The following is a 19,335-nucleotide window of genomic DNA, read 5'->3' as shown; positions in this document are numbered from 1 at the left end:
CATGCATCGGGCTGGTACTTGTTCACTGCCACGGAGCATGTATCGGGCGGGTACTTGTTCACTGCCACGGAGCGTGTATGGGGCTGTTCACTGCCACGGAGCATGTATCGGGCTGGTACTTGTTCACTGCCACGGAGCATGAATCAGGCTGGTACTTGTTCACTGCCACGGAGCATGTATCGGGCTGGTACTTGTTCACTGCCACGGAGCGTGTATCGGGCTGGGACTTGTTCACTGCCACGGAGCTTGTATCGGGCTTGGACTTGTTCACTGCCACGGAGCGTGTATGGGGCTGGTCCCTGTTCACTGCCACGGAGCATGTATCGGGCTGGTACTTGTTCACTGCCACAGAGCATGTAACGGGCTGGTACTTGTTCACTGCCACGGAGCATGTATCGGGCTGGTACTTGTTCACTGCCACGGAGCATGTATCGGGCTGGTACTTGTTCACTGCCACGGAGCGTGTATGGGGCTGGTCCCTGTTCACTGCCACGGAGCATGTATCGGGCTGGTACTTGTTCACTGCCACGGAGCGTGTATGGGGCTGGTCCCTGTTTACTGCCACGGAGCATGTATCGGGCTGGTACTTGTTCACTGCCACGGAGCATGTATCGGGCTGGTACTTGTTTACTGCCACGGAGCGTGTATCGGGCTGGTACTTGTTCACTGCCACGGAGCATGTATGGGGCTGGTCCCTGTTCACTGCCACATAGCGTGTATGGGGCTGGCACTTGTTCACTGCCACAGAGCATGTATGGGGCTGCCTTATAAAACACCAGGACTGGACAGAATACAACTGGACGTTTTACGAAGTTTGATATCCTAATGGGCCCCTCTCCTTACAAAAGTCAGTAACATTGCTGGGAATTCAGGAAAGGCCTTACTCGTGGAGAACAGCGATTGTAGTCCCCATGTTTAAACATTCATTGGCAAAACCAATAGGTCAGGTACTGTATACCAGCATTTAGCCAATTCTTGTTTTGTCATGGGTTTTGTAAAACTTTGTTTGGGAGTCTGCTTGGTGTTTCTCTACTGAAAACAAACATTGACTAAAGACAACAGTGTTATTTGGTCTCAAATAAGTAAACTATCACCATAGTAAAATTAATTAATTAATTAATTAATTAATTAATTAATTGCAAGTTTATATAGCGCTAGGATCGACTCCCGGAGGAGTATCTCCGCGCTTCGACCGCTGCAAAACCCTTCCTGGCTTCCCTGAGAGATGGTCCCTTAATGGGTATCTCCAGGGTGAGACCAGGCATCCCCGGCGGTCTGGTGGGGCCGTTAGTGAAGATGAGGCAAGCTAATGCCCAGAGTTGCCGAGTGTGATCGCTGATCAGAGTGGGCACCGAGGCGAGAGAATTATCGAGTCCGCTGACCCTGGTCCAGAAACCTGCCGCGTCGGGAATCGAACCCTGGTCCGGGCCGTCCTCTGCTCTCGGGTCTGCCGCCTCTAACCAGTGAGCCACACTACTTCCTTGGTACTGAAGGGAACTACTTTGTGTGTGGATGTTCTCCTTGTAAAAGGGCAGCGTGCCGTAACTCTAAGTGATGTCTGCCAATGGCTGAAAAGGGGTGACGCATTGCCACTTGAAGCAGGCCCAAGTGGGTTGGAGAAAAATGTGAATGAACTATAGCATACAAATGGATGATGTGTAGCTGAAAAACCCTCTAAGTACCTATGTTATATACATCATTTTAGTAAAGTCAAAAGATTTTGGCTAACACAGATCTAAAAAAGTCAATCTCTCTGCCATTGGCTGCCTGGCTCTTGCCTTTGAGAAAGAACGAAAGGAAACAAAAGAAAGAAAGAAGGCAAGGAAGAAAGAGGACCAAAGAAATCAAGAAAAAAAAGAAAGGAAAGAAAGAAAAACAAAAGAAACCAAGAAGGAAGGAAAGAAAGACACAGAAAAAGGCAAGAAAGAAAGAAAAGCAGATAGACGTAATGGATGAAAGAAGGAAAGAAAACATGAACTTAGGAAAGAAATGAAATAAAAAAGGCAAGGAAGAAAGAAGACACAAAAGAAAACAAGAAGGAGGGAAAGAAAAAAGGAAAGGAATGAAAGAAATAAAGAAGATAAAAAAGATGGAAGGAATGAAAGCAAGCAAGAATGAAATCGTACACAATAAGGAAGGATAGAAAGACAAAAAGAAAGAAAAGGTGGAAAGAAAGAACCAAGGAAATAAATTTGGCAGGACAGAAAGAAGACCTGAAAGACAGAAAGTAGCTGTTGGGATGGGATGTCTTCGGCATGGGTCTGGAGAGATTGCTTCTCTGCCCTATGTTGATCTCCTGGCAAGTCACTTGAAAGGACTGTAGGTTTTGTTGATCTCTGTCTCAGTGAAAATGACAATCATGGGTGAGGGTGGTGAGCCATGGTGTTTATTGTCTTCCTCGCTGGTATCTGTTCTGGTGGATATCCCAGCTCCCGTGCCCCTCCCTATTCTGAGTAGATGCGTTGGCAGGTTGGGGAAGGCACCGGCTCTTCTATGTAATGATCTGATGGAGACTTCTAGAAGCAGATTCCATCGCTTGGAATTATCACAAGACAACAGACTGGATCCATACATTTTCGAGCACTACCCCTGAATGCTGCCAGGTGGCGTAGTTCAGCTCTGCTCCGGCATCATCTCCACCGCGATGCGCTGACGTCAGTTACTTCCTTTCCCTGCCAGATAGCGCAGATCTGTGAAGAACTACCCCTCAGGCAGCTTTTTTCAACTTTTTTCAAACACCTTTAGGGAACATTATTTCTCCTGGTGTGACAGGATGTCCCCCTAAAAAAAAACTGGTTTCAAATCCTGCTGTGCCTATCACAGACAACCCCACTCAGTTTGTCAATGGTGCCTCCATAGAGACCCCATGACTGGAAGGCCTGCGAGGATTGCTGCACCTGACGGCACTGAGCAAGCACTCCCTGACTGCCGGTTCACTGCCACTCGCTCTGTAAGAGGCTGTTGCCTGCTTTCTAGCTTTCTGTGCCTGCCCTCCAGCCTGTATGACTGTTCCCAGTTGCAGGGCCTGTATGAGGTTCGTGCGTGCGCTCTCTTTCAGGCTGCCTGTTCTCAGCGGCAGATCCTGTATGGGGCTAACTGCCTTTTCCCAGTTGTGGCTCCTATAGAAGGCTTGTGAAAGGGGAAGGGGCCTACACTCTCATCCTTGTTGCTTCATGTATGAGGCTGGTGTTTGTTCCCTGTCACAGGCCCTGTAGGAGGCTGGTGTTTGTTCCTTGAGGCAGACCCTGTAAAGGGTGTCACCTGCTCTCTTGCTGCCTGTAAAGGAGTGGTCTCTGCTCTCTATGGTAAGGACAGCTTTTTTCCTAGCACATGCCCTGCATGAATGAGGCTGGTGCCTGCTTGTTGAACTTGGCCCTTCTGGCAGGTTCACCCCTGAACTTTTTGCATTGAACGCTGAGATAAGTATAGTGATTTCTGGTCTTTGCGCACTTTAGCACTGTGGCGCAGTGTAAAGTGCGTGCGCTCCCTGAGGGCGTGTGTGAGATTGGCCTGCCCTCCTATAGGAATGCATGGTGAATATGTGTGTCCACAGTAATTCCTTATGCGTGGGGAGTGCAAGGTTGAGTTTGGTATTTGCGGACTCGTGTGAATAAATGCTGCGCGATGATGTGCGCGGATTTATTGTGTCTAGTGTGGAAGTGCCACTTCTAGAAGTTGGCAGGTCTGTGCAGTTACTGTGAAATGACTGTCTGGCTTGTGATTGACTGGAGCTGGCTGGTGTGCCTGGTTCCAGGAGTCAGGATGGGTCTGCCCCGGTGGTGAATGGAGAGATCTGCATGTTGATGTGAGGGAGGGGTGCACCTGGGACCTGAATAGGGCTAGGCCTTCCCTCCACAATGCTGGCTCCACCCCCTGTGGTGTGTCTGATGTCCCTGACCCACCCTGTGAATAGGCAGAGGGGCTGAGCAAAACAAAGTGCTCAGGAACCAGTTGCGGTTCGCCCCTTGACTGCACCTTTGACAACAAAGGATGTTTGTGTATAAAAAGAGGCTGTAACCTCATGTTAAATGTTCTTGTTTCCTGACTTGAATCTACCAGGGGCGTGCTGCTGCTGGAGCCCATGGGAAATCTTGCCTCCCTAGGCCGTGCCCAGCCCCTGGATGCCGGAGGACTTCTTTTGGACCCTCCTGCCCTCTGCACCTAGGAGGACCTTGTTGCTGGGGCCCTGGTTGCTCAAGTGCTATTCCTTAGGGGCCTGGTGCTGTCTGTGCCCCCAGCACCTTGAGTGCGCTGTATTTTTCCTTTCTGGGCAGAGCGCTGTTGTTTTTCCTCGGAGGGAAGCGCTCCTGCCCCTTGTATGCCCTGAGTGCGTAGGTGCCCACCCTGCGTCTTCATTTTTATTTTATTCTTATTTACGACTTCCCACCCCGTTTATGTGCTCCTTAGCGGGTGCCCACCCCGCTTCTACTTTTATTTCGTACTTCGAGGGTGCCCACCCCTCATTTGGCCCCCGAGAAGTCACCGCCGCGGCCCTCGCGCCGCAAACAGGAAGTCAGGCACCTAAGTGCCTGACGCTGTGCAGGACTTCCGGTTTTGGAGAGAAGTCCCACCGCTGCCGTGCTGGGATTGGCTGAAATCCACGGCAGGAAGAAGCGCGAGAGTTGCGGGGCTCCCATGAGCGAGGGGGAGCCCCGGTGGAGGAATTTGCCCGGAGCCTCGTCGGCTCCATTTAGAAGTCCTGAGTCCCTGGAGGGGGCTCGGGTAAAGTGATGAGGCGGCAGCGGCCCCCATTGGCAGGGCGGGGCTCCCGAGAGGAAGAGGGAAGCCCCGCGCCACAAGCAAAGTATGGCCGCCGGTCCAGGAACCGAGGAGGCCGAGCCCCGAGCAGCCCAGTGAGTAGGGCTGAGCAGGGGGGGCAATAGTGACCTTCCCGCTCCCCCAAGGGAGCAAATGGCGGTGGTGGTGCCAGTACAGGCACCGAGTCAGAGCGGCCCCGTTTGCCCAGTGGGCCGCTCCAACGTGCAGGGGCATTTCTTTGCAAGTGAGAGCCCCGTGGCTCCAACGTCCGAGGGCCATTGTCTTTCGAGTCCCCATAGAGGGACTCCTACGTGATAGGGGGCATTGTTTGTTCGAGCCTGTGGCTCCAACGTTGTTTTAGGGGCATTTCAGAGAGTAGAGCGGCCCCGGTTGGCATCGGGCCACTCCACCCAGTGGTGGCAGTATTTGTGGTAATCAGAGCCTGCGAGGCTCCCACGTGATTTGGGGCACAGCTGTGTCCAGAGCCTAGATGGCCCCAGCCTGGGCCGCAGTATTGTTCCAGAGCCTAGATGGCTCCCTCATTTGGCTCAGTCTTTGTTCCTAAGGGCCAGTGAGGGCCCCTGTCACAGTTTTGAGTTCCCAGCTGCCCAGCAAGAAGTGGGCAGCTGCACCGTTTAGGTCTTTCTTTCTAGGGTCATGTCTCTGGACTCAGGAGTGAGTTGCACTCCTTCATCCCTACCTTGGCCTACCACAGCTGCGCAGCACTTAGTGCCAGCTGCAGCGTTTATGCCCGGTTCTTGTGCTCAGCTGCCCAGCAAGTAGTGGGCAGCTGCTACGTTTAGGTTTTGGCGCAGTGGCGCAACCTGGACCCTAATGTGATTTATGTGCTATGCTGATTTATGTGCTAGGCTAATTTATGTGCTGATGCTTTTGGGTGTTAGGAAATGTACCGTGTGTAGTATGCTTTGCGCACCCTGTGTTCTGATACCTCTAAATGTGTTTATGCTTAGGAGGTTGTTTCACCTAGTATAGTTATGCTAGTGAGTTCTTGGTTCCTGCGTGATATATGCCTAAGGTGGTTAGGGTTGCGTAGTGTGTTCCTACCTTCTACCAGTGGTTACTGGTTGTATGCTACATTTGCTATTTTGTGCTACAAGTATCCTATGTTCTAAAAGTGCTATTCCTACAAAGTGCTAATTCTGACAGTGGTCCATGTGGCCCTGTCCTGTATATATAATCCCCTGTAAATTCCGTCCGTGCCAGTGGCACAGTGTAAATTGTGTGTTGATTATCTAATGTGTTTGGTATAATACAAAGGCTATTTTTATATATAACCTTGTGTGGAGTTTCCTTTGTGGTGGGCCTTAGGTGTTGTTGCTGGGTGCGCGTGCAAACGCTTTACACATTGCCTCCGAGATAAGCCTGACTGCTCGTGCCAAACTACCAAGGGGTTGAGCAGGGGTTATCTTTGGCAGGTGACTTCCTTGCCCTGACGTAGAATGGTGGTTTCTGCCTGGCTTTGGTGCAAGCCTTAGCCAACCAGAAATCCCCATTTCTAACACTGCTCTTTGTAGGTCTGGTCCCTGCTCTTTGTAGGGCTGGTGCCTGCTCTTTGTGGGGCTGGTGCCTGCTCTTTGTAGGGCTGGTCCCTGCTCTTTGTAGGGCTGGTCCCTGCTCTTTGTAGGGCTGGTCCCTGCTCTTTGTAGGGCTGGTCCCTGCTCTTTGTAGGGCAGGTCCCTGCTCTTTGTAGGGCTGGTGCCTGCTCTTTGTGGGGCTGGTGCCTGCTCTTTGTGGGGCTGGTGCCTGCTCTTTGTGGGGCTGGTGCCTGCTCTTTGTAGGGCGGGTCCCTGCTCTTTGTGGGGCGGTGCCTCTTCCCTAGCACAGACCCTGCATGAGGCTGGTTATGTGCAGCTGGTACTTATGATCTAGTATTCTATGGCTGGTACTAAAGGTCTGGATAGGTGTGACATCTAGTTTTTTTCCGGCTAAGGGTGGCTTATAGTTCCAATCTCGACAGGTGCAGCTAAAACATCAAGAGATGTGTGACTGGTGCTTAAAATCTGGATATCCTTGTATGCTACTGCACTGATTATTATTGTATGAACTTCTCTTTACAGAGCAATGTTTGTCTCTTTTGTGCTTTCCCTTTACAGATGAAGTTCCAGGAGTGGCTGTGTCCTCTGATGAAAGAGATGGGATACATGCTGGATTTTAAACTCTGGGAAGAGGAACAGTGTAACACCATGAGGGTGAGTGGCAGCTGGTAGTCCTGTGCAGTTAAAGGTCTGTCTTTGTGTATATTCAGGTCTGGGCATACGTCTGTCTAGGTTAGAGATGCAGAGAAGCCAATGGTTCACACTCAAGCCTGGGTCTTGCCTCCACCAGATAACTATACTGACGGGAGAGTCACTGGAGAACCTCCCTCCCTTTAGGCAGTAATCCCATGGCTAAATTGTTGCTGTCAGAGTGTGTGTGTGCGCAGATTTTAGTAATCTGGCTGTGAGTGTGTGCATCTGTAACTGTGCATTTGTCATTCTTAGGTCGAGCTTAGCGCAGACTTCCAAGAGACTTCTCCGTATGGGTCGGACTCCTTCCGCACATTCCATTGGCCTTTGCGTGTGGCTTTCAATTATGAAAGCAGGCAAATGGACAAAGACGGGTGCATGTCCTGCCATTCCTCTAAACGTTCACTCCCATGGCCTTTGTGTCTTGGGAGCGAGCAGCGGCACGCAGGCTGGCAGTTGGTCGTGGATCAGGTTACTAATTTAACAGCGTGGTCGCTTTCACTTTCGCAGCCGCGCTTGTTTTTGGCGGGCGAAGCTACTCATAATTCATTGCGCAAGAACCACACTCCACGCTGTTACTTGAAGTGTAAAAGGCCATTTTATTAGGACAAGGTTGCAATCCATTAAACTTTATTACATAGTACATAAATGCAATAAATAAATATACTCTCCCCATCTCCTTCCGACTCACTCTCCATTCCTCCTTCTCAAACCATCTCACCTGTTTGACTCTTCCCCATTCACTCGGTGACCTCCTTCCTCTACCCATTCTCACCTTCACTTGCCCTCCGCGCATCCTCTGTTGAATTTCCTTCATTGCCTCCTGCGCCCCGCTATCAGTCACCCGTGTACCGTTCTCCCCCCCGAGGGGTGGATCCGCCCGTATGTGACTCACCACCCCTCCAAAGAACCGCCACCCAGGGAACCCCCGGAGGGCAGTTCCCTGCCCCACCCCCCCTTGTGCATCGAATGCTCCCGCCACCCTGTGGTGTCCTGTGGCTGACCAGCCACCACCCTACCGTGCGTCCCAGGCACACAAATAACCCATTAGAGGCAATCCCCGACCAGGAAGATCCCCCCTTTCGCGGTAAAAGACCAAGCCCACTTTGTGTGCAAGCCGTGTAATCCGACCTTCATCGGGCCAAACCATGTCAGTGCCATGAGTCCCCCTTTGTCGGCGAACGACCATCCACCACCTGTATCTGTGCCCCAGATTTTAACAAGCACATTACGTCGGGCCCAGTCTGTTATCGGGAAGCTACCAGCCTTTCTAAGGTGAACGACCATCCACCAACCATTATTACGTCCCGCGTAAATAAAGCACGGATTGTGGGCCATTCTTCGCCCTTGAAAAGGTGCCACCCCATGGTGAACGACCATCCACCACCGTTCCTGCACCTTAAGTAGATACATCGGATTACTGACCAACATTGATTGCGACAAATGTCCCCCTCCTGGGGAATGACCATCCACCCTTTGCTTGCAGCCAGTGTAACAGAAAATTCACAGGCCAAACTCCGTCTGCAAAAAGCACCCCCTCCTCTGTGAACGCCCATCCATCCTTTTGCTCGCCCCCAATCGAAACAGCTAGGACCCTCGGACCAGAAACTTTGCTCATGTCAAGCGCCCCATTCAGGTGAACGCCCATCCACCCTATAGTTCGCCTCCATTGGAAAACAAAATCTTTGAATAGGCCGAAACTTTGTGCGCTACAAGCGCAAACCCCCACGTGGTGAATGACCATCCACCCATTTGCACATCCACCTTGACACAGATAGGATCCTTGGGCCAAAACCTCGCTCAACCCCACACGGTGAATGACCATCCACCCATTTGCTCGTCCAAATTAAAACAGATAGGAGTCTTGGAGCAAAACCTCGCTCATGTCAAGCGCCCCATTCGGGTGAACGACCATCCACCCTATCGCCCACCTTCCTTGGAAACAAAATGGAACTGGGCCGAAACTTAGTGCGTCACAAGCGCACCCCCATGCGGTGAATAACCATCCACCCCTTGCTCTTCCAAATTGAAACCGATAGGATCCCTGCGCCCGAACCTGGCTCATGTCAAGCTCCCCATTCGGGTGAACGACCATCCACCCCATAGCTCGCCTCCCTTGGAAAACAAAATTTGAATGGGCCAAAACTTTGTGCGTTACCAGCGCACCCCCATGCGTCAAATGACCATCCACCCATGTACTCATCCGAATTGAAACAGAAGGATACTCAGGCCAAACCTCGTTAGTGCCAAATCCCCTCTTGTTTTGGTGAACGGCCCTCCACCTTCCCGTCCACCTCCATTGTAAACTCATATGATTCAATGTGACCGACACTTTGTTCATGCCAGGAGCCCCCTTTCGTGGTGGACGACCATCCAGCCATTGTTTGTATTCAGCGCATCAGAAAATTGTTGCAGGACCAAATCCGCATGTGACAAGCACCCCTTCCATGTTGAACAACCATCCACCGCACATGGCAGCAACCCGTGCACCATACAGCATTCTTTTTTTTTTAATTTTTAAAACCTTTATTTGAAAAACAGTGCACACAGCTATTCAGCCTGACATCCCGGAGGCAAGGCAGCATGGTGGATCAGGAGAACAATAGTGCAAGAATCAATGCAGCAGAGCAGTGAAGGTTGATTTTACTTTTTTATAAAGGAACACAGAGAAATAAGAAAGGAGAAGAAGCGCCAGATAGGGCGCTAAGTGATAGGCAATGGAGTACAAAAGAAGTCAATGAGGCGTTGTTGGGGGGTAGGGAGGGAACATACGGAGAACAAGCATGAAAACAGGATAAAGGTCAGGAGCGAGGGAGGGAGGGAGGAAAACACAGGATAGTATTCACATAGCATTGCAGTCAGTGTCACAGGCTACGGCGACAGATGTTCCTCCAACGGAACGGGTTCCGGGGGCATGCAGATGTCTCCCCTGTATGCATTCCAGGCCCCCTACACTTTCTGCCACTTTTTGGGTTTACCCCTGGCAACGTAAACAGTCTTCTCCCTGAACATACACCAATCCATATTGGCTTTCCATTGCACAACCTTAGGAGCTGCCGAAGCTCCCCACTTCTGAGCAATATCACGCTTAGCCACCATGTTGCCAAGAGTCACCCATTGTGGTCCGTCGGATCCCAGATGTTAAGGAGGCATCTCCTGGCCTCCGCATTCACAGCTACCCCAGTCACCTCATCCATAATCAAATGCACACGTCTCCAGTAAGAAGCTATTGCGGGGCATTCCCAGAGGATGTGCATAAAAGTAGCAAGGGCACCACAGCCACGGCGACAGAGCCCATCCTCAGAGTAGCCCATATGCACAAGTCGGGGGCCAGTTACGTAAACCCTGTGCAGGATCTTAAGCTGCACCAGTCTGAGACGGGAAGAGATGGCAACCTCCTTGGGGGAGGACACCGCACTCTGCCAGTCCTCGTCATCGATCTCTAACCCATCCCGCACCCACTGATCCCTCACGCCCAGGAGGAGGTCGGTACGAACATTTATAAGCTTCTTATAGGACAGTGAAATGGCGCTGTCCGGCATATGGCCGTCCAGCACCCTATCTTCCAACGGGGAGCTTTCTGGGATCGCCCCGTCCTCCGGCCTAGCAGAGAGCAATGCGTGTCGTAACTGGGCGTACCGGAAAAATTCTGAGGTACCCAACTGAAATTCGGCCTGTAGCTGGGGAAAGGTCTTAATCTCGCCTCTCAACAATATATCGTCCACCCTAGAGATACCTATGAGGTCCCATTTATCAAAACCCTTGGTGTGCCACAATCTGCCTAGGATGTCCGAATCGTATAATGGAGTCAGTCTGGTCAGTTTACCTTTCCAGCCCTGCGCCTTGGTAATTGCCCTCCAAATATGGACCGCTGTTTTCGTCGGACCCGACATTCGCCCATCTAGAGACCCCGAGTAGAGCGCCCTATAGTAATTCCCGCCACCCAGGAGCCATCTATCCATGGCGTATCCCGGGTTGTTTTCCGGACCATAAAAACCGTGGTTAATGGCCGCTAACGGAGAGGCCCAATAATATCTACGCACATCCGGTAGCGCTATTCCCCCATCGTACCACGGGAGCGTAAGCTTCGTGATCGCGATGCGGGGCCGGCCATCCCAAAGCAAAGCACGTTGCAGGCCCTCGATCTCCCGGAAGTACCGGGCGGGGACCGGATCTTGAGTATTCTGCAGGGCATAGAGCACGGATACTCATAGTACGGCCCGTGGGCTGCCAGCAGCCCGGCAAGCCTTCCCTGGCGGCCCTCGAACCTTGCAGACAATTTACCTGTGTTTAAAAAAAAGAAAAAAAACGTAAAGCGTGTCTGCAAACACTGCGTGCCAAGACTCTGCTGCTCTGTGGGGGCTGGGGCATTCCAGTGATAGTCAGAGTGGAGCTGCGGGGGCGTGTATGCCCGGAAGCTGTCTCAGCCTGGGCACACACAGGCAGGGTGAGATGTCAGATGAAGAGGGTGACAGAGGGAGGTAGATGGAGGGAGTGAAAAGGAGGGAGAGCCAGGGAGGGAAAGGGAGGGAGAGCGAGGGAGGGAAAGGGAGGCAGACAGAGGGAGAGGGAGGGAGGGAAAGGGAGGGAGACAGAGGGAGAGCGAGGGAGGGAGTGAAAAGGAGGGAGAGCCAGGGAGGGAAAGGGAGGGAGAGCGAGGGAGGGAAAGGGAGGCAGACAGAGGGAGAGGGAGGGAGGGAAAGGGAGGGAGGGAGGGAAAGAGAGTGAGGGAGGGAAAGGGAGGGAGAGCGAGGGAGGGAAAGGGAGGCAGAGAGAGGGAGAGCGAGGGAAGGAGGGAAAGAGGCAGACACAGACAGGGAGAGCGAGGGAGGGAGAGAAAGGGAGGCAGACAGAGGGGGAGGGAGGGAGAGCGAGGGAGGGAGAGAGGGAAAGGGAGGCTGACAGAGGGAGAGCGAGGGAGGGAGGGAATGGGAGGCAGACAGAGGAAGATGGAGGGAGGGGAGGGAGGGAAAGGGAGGCAGAAAGAGGAAGAGCAAGGGAGGGAGGTGGAGGGAGGGAGACAGGGAGGGAGGGAAAGGGAGGGGGAGGGAGAGCGAGGGAGGGAAAGGGAGGGAGAGGGAGGGAGGGAAAGGGAGGCAGACAGGGAGAGCGAGGAAGAGAAAGGAAGGGGGAGGGAGATCGAGGGAGGGAAAGGGAGGGAGAGTGATGGAGGGAGGGAGGGAAAGAGGCAGACCGAGGGAGAGTGAGGGAGGGAGGGAAAGGGAGGCAGGCAGAGGGAGAGCGAGGGAGGGAAGGAAGGAAAGGAGGGATTGAAAGGGAGGCAGACAGAGGGAGAGCGAGGGAGGGAGGGAAAGGGGGAGACAGAGGGAAGGAGTGAAAGGGAGGGAGAGCGAGGGAGGAAAGGGAGGGAGAGCAAGGAAGGAAGGAAAAGGGAGGCAGACAGAGGTAGAGTGAGGGAGGGAGGAAAGGGAGCGGGAGGGAGGGAAAGGGAGGCAGACATAGGGAGAGCAAGGGAGGGAGGCAAACAGAGGGAGAGGGAGGGAGGGAAAGGGAGGCAGACAGAGGGAGAGCGAGGGAGGGAGGGAGACCGGGCGGGAGGGAGAGGGATTCAGGGATAGGGAGGGAGAGTGAGGGAAAGGGAGGCAGACAGAGGGAGAGGGAGGGAGGGAAAGGGAATCAGACAGAGGGAGAGCAAGGGAGGGAGGGAAAGGGAGGCAGACAGAGGGAGAGCAAGGGAGGGAGGGAAAGGGAGAGAGAGGGAGGGAGGGAAAGGGAGGCAAACAGAGGGAGGGAAAGGGAGGCAGACAGGGTGGGAGGGAAAGGGAGGGGGAGGGAGAGTGAGGGAAGGAAAGGAGGGAGGAAGACAGAGGGAGAGCGAGGGAGGGAGAGAAAGGGAGGCAGACAGAGGGAGAGCGAGGTAGGGAGGGAAAGGGAGATAGAGAAAGGGAGAGGGAGGGAGACAGTTGGAGACACAGAGGGCGACAGATGGAGACAGACAGAGGCCGACAGAGGGAGGAGGGAGGCAGAGGGAGGAGGGAGGAGGGAGGATGGAGGCGGAGGGAGGCAGAGGGAGGAGGGAGGCAGAGGAAGGGAGACAAAGAGAGTTAGACAGAGGGAGACCGAGGGAGACAGGGAAAGAGTGAGACAGGGGGAGACTAAGAGAGGGAGACTAAGAGAGGGAGACAGAGGGAGGGAGACAGAGGGAGGGAGACAGAGGGAGGGAGACAGAGGGAGGGAGACAGAGGGAGGGAGACAGAGGGAGGGAGACAGAGGGAGGGAGACAGAGGGAGGGAGACAAAGAGAGGGAGGGAGACAGAGAAATGGAGAGGGAGGGAGACAGAGAAAGGGAGAGGGAAGGAGACAGAGGGTGACAGAGGGAGAAAAGAGGGTGACAGACAGACGGAGGAGGGAGGGAGGAGGGTGACAGACAGAGGGAGGAGGGTGACACAGAGGGAGGGAGGAGGGTGACAGACAGAGGGAGGGAGGGAGGAGGGTGACAGACAGGGGGAGGGCCACAGAGGGAGGAGGGCCACAGAGGGAGGAGGGCCACAGAGTGCGGAGGGCGACAGAGTGCGGAGAGGGAAAGAGTGAGACAGAGGGAGACAAAGAGAGGGAGACAAAGGGAGGGAGACAGAGGGAGGGAGACAGAGGGAGGGAGACAGAGGGAGGGAGAGGGAGGGAGACAGAGAAATGGAGAGGGAGGGAGACAGAGAAAGGGAGAGGGAAGGAGACATAGGGTGACAGACAGAGGGAGGAGGGTGACACAGAGGGAGGGAGGAGGGTGACAGACAGAGGGAGGGAGGGAGGAGGGCGACAGAGTGCGGAGGGCGACAGAGTGCGGAGGGCGACAGAGGGAGGGAGACAGAGTGGGAAGGAGAGAGAGGGAGACAGTGGGAAGGAGACCGTCAGAGTGAGTGAGACAGAGGGAGTCAGGGAGAGAAAGAGGGAGAGAGAATGAGAGGGAGTGAGACAGTCTGAGTGAGTGAGATAGAGGGAGTCGGGGAGAGAAAGAAGGAGAGAGAGTGAGAGGGAGTGAGACAGTCTGAGTGAGACAGGGAGAGAAAGACGGAGAGAGAGTGAGATGGAATGAGACATTCTGAGTGAGACAGGGAGAGAAAGAGGGAGAAAGAGTGAGAGGGAGTGAGACAGTCTGAGTGAGACAGGGAGAGAAAGAGGGAGAGATAGTGAGAGGGAGTGAGACAGTCTGAGTGAGACAGAGGGAGAAATAGGGAGAGCTGGAGGGAGAGAGAGATGTGTGTATGTCGGGACGAAGGCGTCCGCTGCAGGGACCTGTGTTCAACCTCATGGTCACAGTTTCTTTTGTTGCTCTAGCCCCACCCCCTCCCCCACTGACCCCGCCCCCACCGGTGCGGCCCTCGGACAGATCCCCAAGTACCGAAAGCCTTGGCTCGCCACCTGGATGCCGCAGCCCCTAGGGAGGCGCGGTGTTCCCCCTTTCAGTACATACAGGTATGACTTGGCCCAGTTGATAACCAGGCCAGAGTACCGGCCAAAAAGCCGCAGTATATCACAAGCCACTATAAGGGATGTGCAGGGGGAAGTGAGGTACAGCAGAATATCATCTGCATAGAGAAAAACTCTGTCCTCGAAACCAGGGGCCCACCTGATACCATGCAGATCCCCACCTGATACCATGCAGATCCGGGTGAGTCTGCAACAGGGCCGCGAGCGGCTCGAGCCCGAGTGCGAACAGGAGAGGCGACAAAGGGCAACCCTGTCTGGTGCCCCTATAAAGAGCAAAAGTCGCCGAAACACGGCCATTAACGGCCACGTTAGCCAGCGGTTCGGCATACAGGAGTTTAACCCATCCCACGAATTCCGGGCCAAACCCGAGCTTCGCCAACACTGCCCACAGGTAGTTCCACTCGAGGGAGTCAAAGGCCATCGTGGCGTCCAGTGACGCCATACAGCATTCTTGTTCCCCATCTCAGCCTGTGCCAAGCGCCCCCTTTGCGGTGAACGACCGTCCACCTTTTTACATTCCACCAGTATAACGGAAAATTCTGTGCCCAAACTCCACTTCTTGATGAGAACCCCTTCATCTGTGAATACCCATCCAACCTTTGCTTGCCTTCCATGTAGATAGATAGGGTGCTGGGGCCCCGAACCAGTATCAGCACCACGTGTCCCCTTCAGGATGGACGACCATCCACCCTCCTGCTCGCCACCGTAGTAGACATATAAGACCAGATCAGGCTGAAACTCGGGTCGTGGCACTTGCCCCCTTTTGCTTTGAACGACCCGTCCACCTCCCGCCCCCATCCTGCGTAGACCGTTCAGAACTACTTAGGCCAAGCTTTGATTATGTCCAGTGCCCCCTTCCGGTGAACGACCATCCCCACTATGGCCCGCCTCTGATTACACTAGTAACACGTATGGACGGACCTACCCAGCCCCTGCAGGTGTCCCACCTCCCCCATACTCCTACATCATCGTACAGCCCTTGGGCAACTGGCTAAATCGCCTCTTCTGACGGTCCATGCCCAGGAGAAAAGGAGGGGAGGGGGGGAACCATCCCCCACCAGGCGACCGCCTGGGGTCCTGCTCCACTCCAAACTCCTGTAGTAGGAAAGAACAATTAGTCTTGCATGAAGTGAGGCCTCTGTCCCTTAGCCCCCCGGTCGACAAATGTCCAGTCGCCCCGTCAACCCAGAAACACTGTGACGGACACCCGCCACCCCGAATACTGCAGCCGCTCCTCCCTCCCCCCCGGGGCCCTCCGCCTGTCAAACTCTGCCACGGCCCCTTGAAAACACCCAAAGAACGTGGTCCGCCGTAGGCAGCCCCCTTGCGTATGAGACCTAAAAACGATCTACAGAAATGAACGCTCACCTCCTTTCATCGAAAACAAACAAACACCCCCAGGCCAATGCCGCCGATCACAAGCAAATAATCTCAGTGCCCGCGGAGATTGCCGCCCCCCCCCCTCCAACTGTAACCCTTAAAACCACCCCAATTCCAGGCACCCAGACAAACCATCCCACAAAGCCTAAAGCACCAAATTGCGTTGCTTGAGAATCAGGCGCCCCCAGCATGTACCCCAAAGCACCTCAGCCATAATGCCGGTCACCCATCCATCCGCTGCCCACTGCAAAAACCTCCTCCAGGGTGAAAATAATGCACTTCCAAGTCCTTGCAGCTCATGAGAAGAGCACAATGCCAGAGTCTTCCTCCCACTGCCCTGCGCGCAGGCTCCACATAAAACTGTACTTCAACAAACAGGGGCAGCACCACATGCAAAAACCCCATCTCCGTATAGCGCAAGCCTCACGTCCTACCACTCCTACGCCGGTCTGCAGAATCTGCCGCAGCTGTATCAGTCATCCACGTCCACGCAGCCATCCAATCCCACCCTCAGTGTCCCCAGATCCAACCCTGCCTCTGCGCCGGCCTCCTCCTCACGACAATGAAAATGCCATGGACCCCATGACCTCGACCAACGGCTGGCCTCCCCAGCCCCCTCAAACCCCCCCCCACCTGTCAGGCCGCTTAATCCACCCATTACTGTGTTGCATCAGTCGGCGCCCCAGCACATCCCTCGCTTCGAGAAATGCTCCGTGACCCCTGGCAATGAATTTCAACCATGCCGAACCAACAAAACCCCTTTACTTAACAGTCCAACTAGCACCCGGGTGCCTTGTCAGTCCGCAGTCCAGTCTTAAGCGTACCTGTCCTGACCGTAAACCATACACCAGCCTCCCCTGTCCCCCATCCCCTCCCCAATGCACCCCGGCCAACCAGCCGTAGACCCTTGTCCGTGCAGCTCCCTTTGTTGCCCCCATCCATAGATCCGTACCTGAGAGTCCATCCAGGACCTCCTTCTCCTTTCCAGTCGCTGGCGTCCCCGCATTTTCCGTCCCCGCATACGCCCGTTACCATACTTGTCTCCTGTAGTAACACAAACAAATAAATTACCTAGAACCCCCCCCCCCATCCCTTGGGCAACCCTCCTGTACTGCATCCTGCATTCACTTAACCCACTCCCTATTCACACAGCATACCCCACACACATGTCAGCACCCTTCACTCCGCAGCCGACCACCATGCCGCACGAAAACTGTCACACACTGGTCAATGTTTCAAATAAATTCAGAACACTCAATGGTTGAGCTGCGCGATCCCACGATGGAGGGCAGGTCGCCGCGGACCCCCCTACTGCTTCGGGCCAGCGTCTGGAGGCCATTGTGTGCCCCGCTGGCATCCTCTTCTGCCGGAACAATCCGGACCTGGTTCCCCCCCCCACCAGGTCGCTCCAACCAGGTGGGGTCCGAGCACCACCGGGCCTCATGCCGTGCTGGCGGTCTCTCAACACTACCCCAGCGCCCCAAACCTCGCCTGCGGACCCCGACCGCCACCCCGGACCTCCCACGCAGCACTCCAACAAAGCCCCCTGCAAGAACAAACGTCGAACACTCCGGAGGTGTCATGCGCCATAACTGGCCTAAATCAACCACTCTATCTATTACCCGCTGTATGCAGAAGGGGCTGCATTAAAACTCCATAGGCCCCCTGCCCCCCCCCCTCGAGCTCCTCCGCCCCTCCCCCCCCAGGGGTGCAGGTCCGATAAAGCCATGCAGCGAGCCGCAGCCGAGCACTGCCCCTCCCCCCGCCCACGTGTGATCTAGCCGGGCCATGCAATTCGACACAAATATGCACGGGCAGGGCCCTGCTCAGCTATCCCCCACCCCAGGGCAGCCAACTCAAACAACAAACACCGGGCGGAGGAGGGGGCCAGAGCGCACCCGCTGGTGACGCCCCCCCTCCCTGCGGCCAACCTTCCAAAAACACGGCACATCACGGGCCCGCCGGGCCCTCTCCCGCCCGGCGCCGGGCCACCTCCAGCCCAGCGCCGGCCCGCTCGCGCCTTAAGTCACCCCCCCCCCCCCAGGGATCGAGCAACACGCAGGCAGCCAATGCGAAAAACCGGGCCTGCCGCCCCCGCCCCCTCCCGCCAGACGCCAGAAAGGATGCCCACCCAGCAGTCAAAGCCCTTGTCGCAGCATGCGCCCAGCCCTTCACCCTCCCGATCAACTGGCCGGCAACAGCCCCTTCCAACGCCCACACCGCAGATCGCAAAACCAAACCGGGTGCCAGCCCATAACCTCCTAGAGCATCCCAGCAGTAAGCCCTACACCGAAACCAATAATCTGAGTCATCTCCCCGCCGAACGACAATTCGGCCCCAGCCCCAAAACCCCCCCGCCTACCGACCACAAAGTTTTCATGACCCTCCCGGTGGTGCTCCGGAGTTAGGAAGAGGCTGTTTCCTCCTCTTCCGACTCCTTATGGCCTCCTAATCCCACCCCTTCCCCTTGACCCTCCTAATCCCACCCCCCACCATGTCCTTCCGGTCCCGCGCGAATTCCCCAGGGGAAGACTGGTCTGCGACCTTTACTTCCCCTGGGGGCCGCATTTTTATTGCTGCATTAAAACATCAGCTTGGCTCAGCCGCGGGCCTCGTGTGAATCCGTAGTCTTTCCCCTCCACGCTACTTCTGCGGGTTTGTTATTGTTTTGATATACCATTAACTTCTGAAACTTGTGTATTCTTTTACGCACACACAAATGCAAATTACATATTGGTTCAAACTCGATGAGAGTGGTTACATTCTCCAAGAAATAACAAACAAAGAACTGAAAGTAATAGGATTCTGGACGGACGGAGCCATTTCACCGAACAGAAAGGAGGCACTACTGAGAAACTATTATTACGGGAGCTTGCATTAAGAGACCCCTCTGGTCTCTTAAATCGGACTTTTCCTAAAGTTAGTTACCCAGAGTTAACCCGTCAATTCAATTCAATTAGTCTTTATTTCGACTATTTAGTCATAAAAGACAAACACTAACATATTAAAAAACACAATTCATTTACAATACCTGGTAATTAAATTTAACAGGGAAATACAGTTTAAGATAAATTTACCACTTACATTCATGTTATGTCAACTCGATCAGTTAAGAAAATAAATAAATATTATATTCTAAAGAACAATTAAAATTGTTAAAATGAAAAGCCACAACATGCCACTGTAAAGTTAATAGGGGCTATAATGCTTTCAATTTACCACAGCGGATTGTCCACATCCATTTTAGGAATTTAGCAATCGCAATCACCATTGTATCTGAGCAGTCAGTTTGGAATATCCTTAATGCCACTGTCCCAGTCTGGATCCCCTTTTGGATGCAGATCGACCTAATCCATTTGCGGCGAGGAGCATGATACTCCGGACATACAAAGAGGACATGAGCTATAGTTTCCTGGTGTATTATACAGAAGGGGCACATATAATCATTGTTGCTTGATGACCATTTACAAGTGACCGAGTTAAGTGGGAGGGTTCCTATCCTAAA

At 54.0% G+C, this 19,335-nt stretch overlaps 1 protein-coding gene across 2 annotated transcripts in view; it reads left to right on the top strand.

Moving 5' to 3' along the window:
• The window catches only part of LOC147659376 (E3 ubiquitin-protein ligase TRIM39-like), a 200,476-nt gene that overhangs the window by 39,688 nt on the left and 141,453 nt on the right, over positions 1 to 19,335 (top strand). For both annotated transcript variants that reach the window (XM_086951789.1, XM_086951790.1), the window contains exon 2: positions 6,873 to 6,968. In XM_086951789.1, coding sequence (XP_086807915.1) covers positions 6,873 to 6,968 — 96 coding nt within the window. The remainder of the gene's footprint in view (positions 1 to 6,872; positions 6,969 to 19,335) is intronic.

The sequence above is a fragment of the Lissotriton vulgaris genome, unplaced genomic scaffold (assembly GCF_964263255.1).
Source record: "Lissotriton vulgaris unplaced genomic scaffold, aLisVul1.2 SCAFFOLD_922, whole genome shotgun sequence".
NCBI lineage: Eukaryota > Metazoa > Chordata > Amphibia > Caudata > Salamandridae > Lissotriton > Lissotriton vulgaris.
Note: the sequence above shows the minus strand (reverse complement) of the source record. Positions and strands in the feature narration are given on the sequence as shown.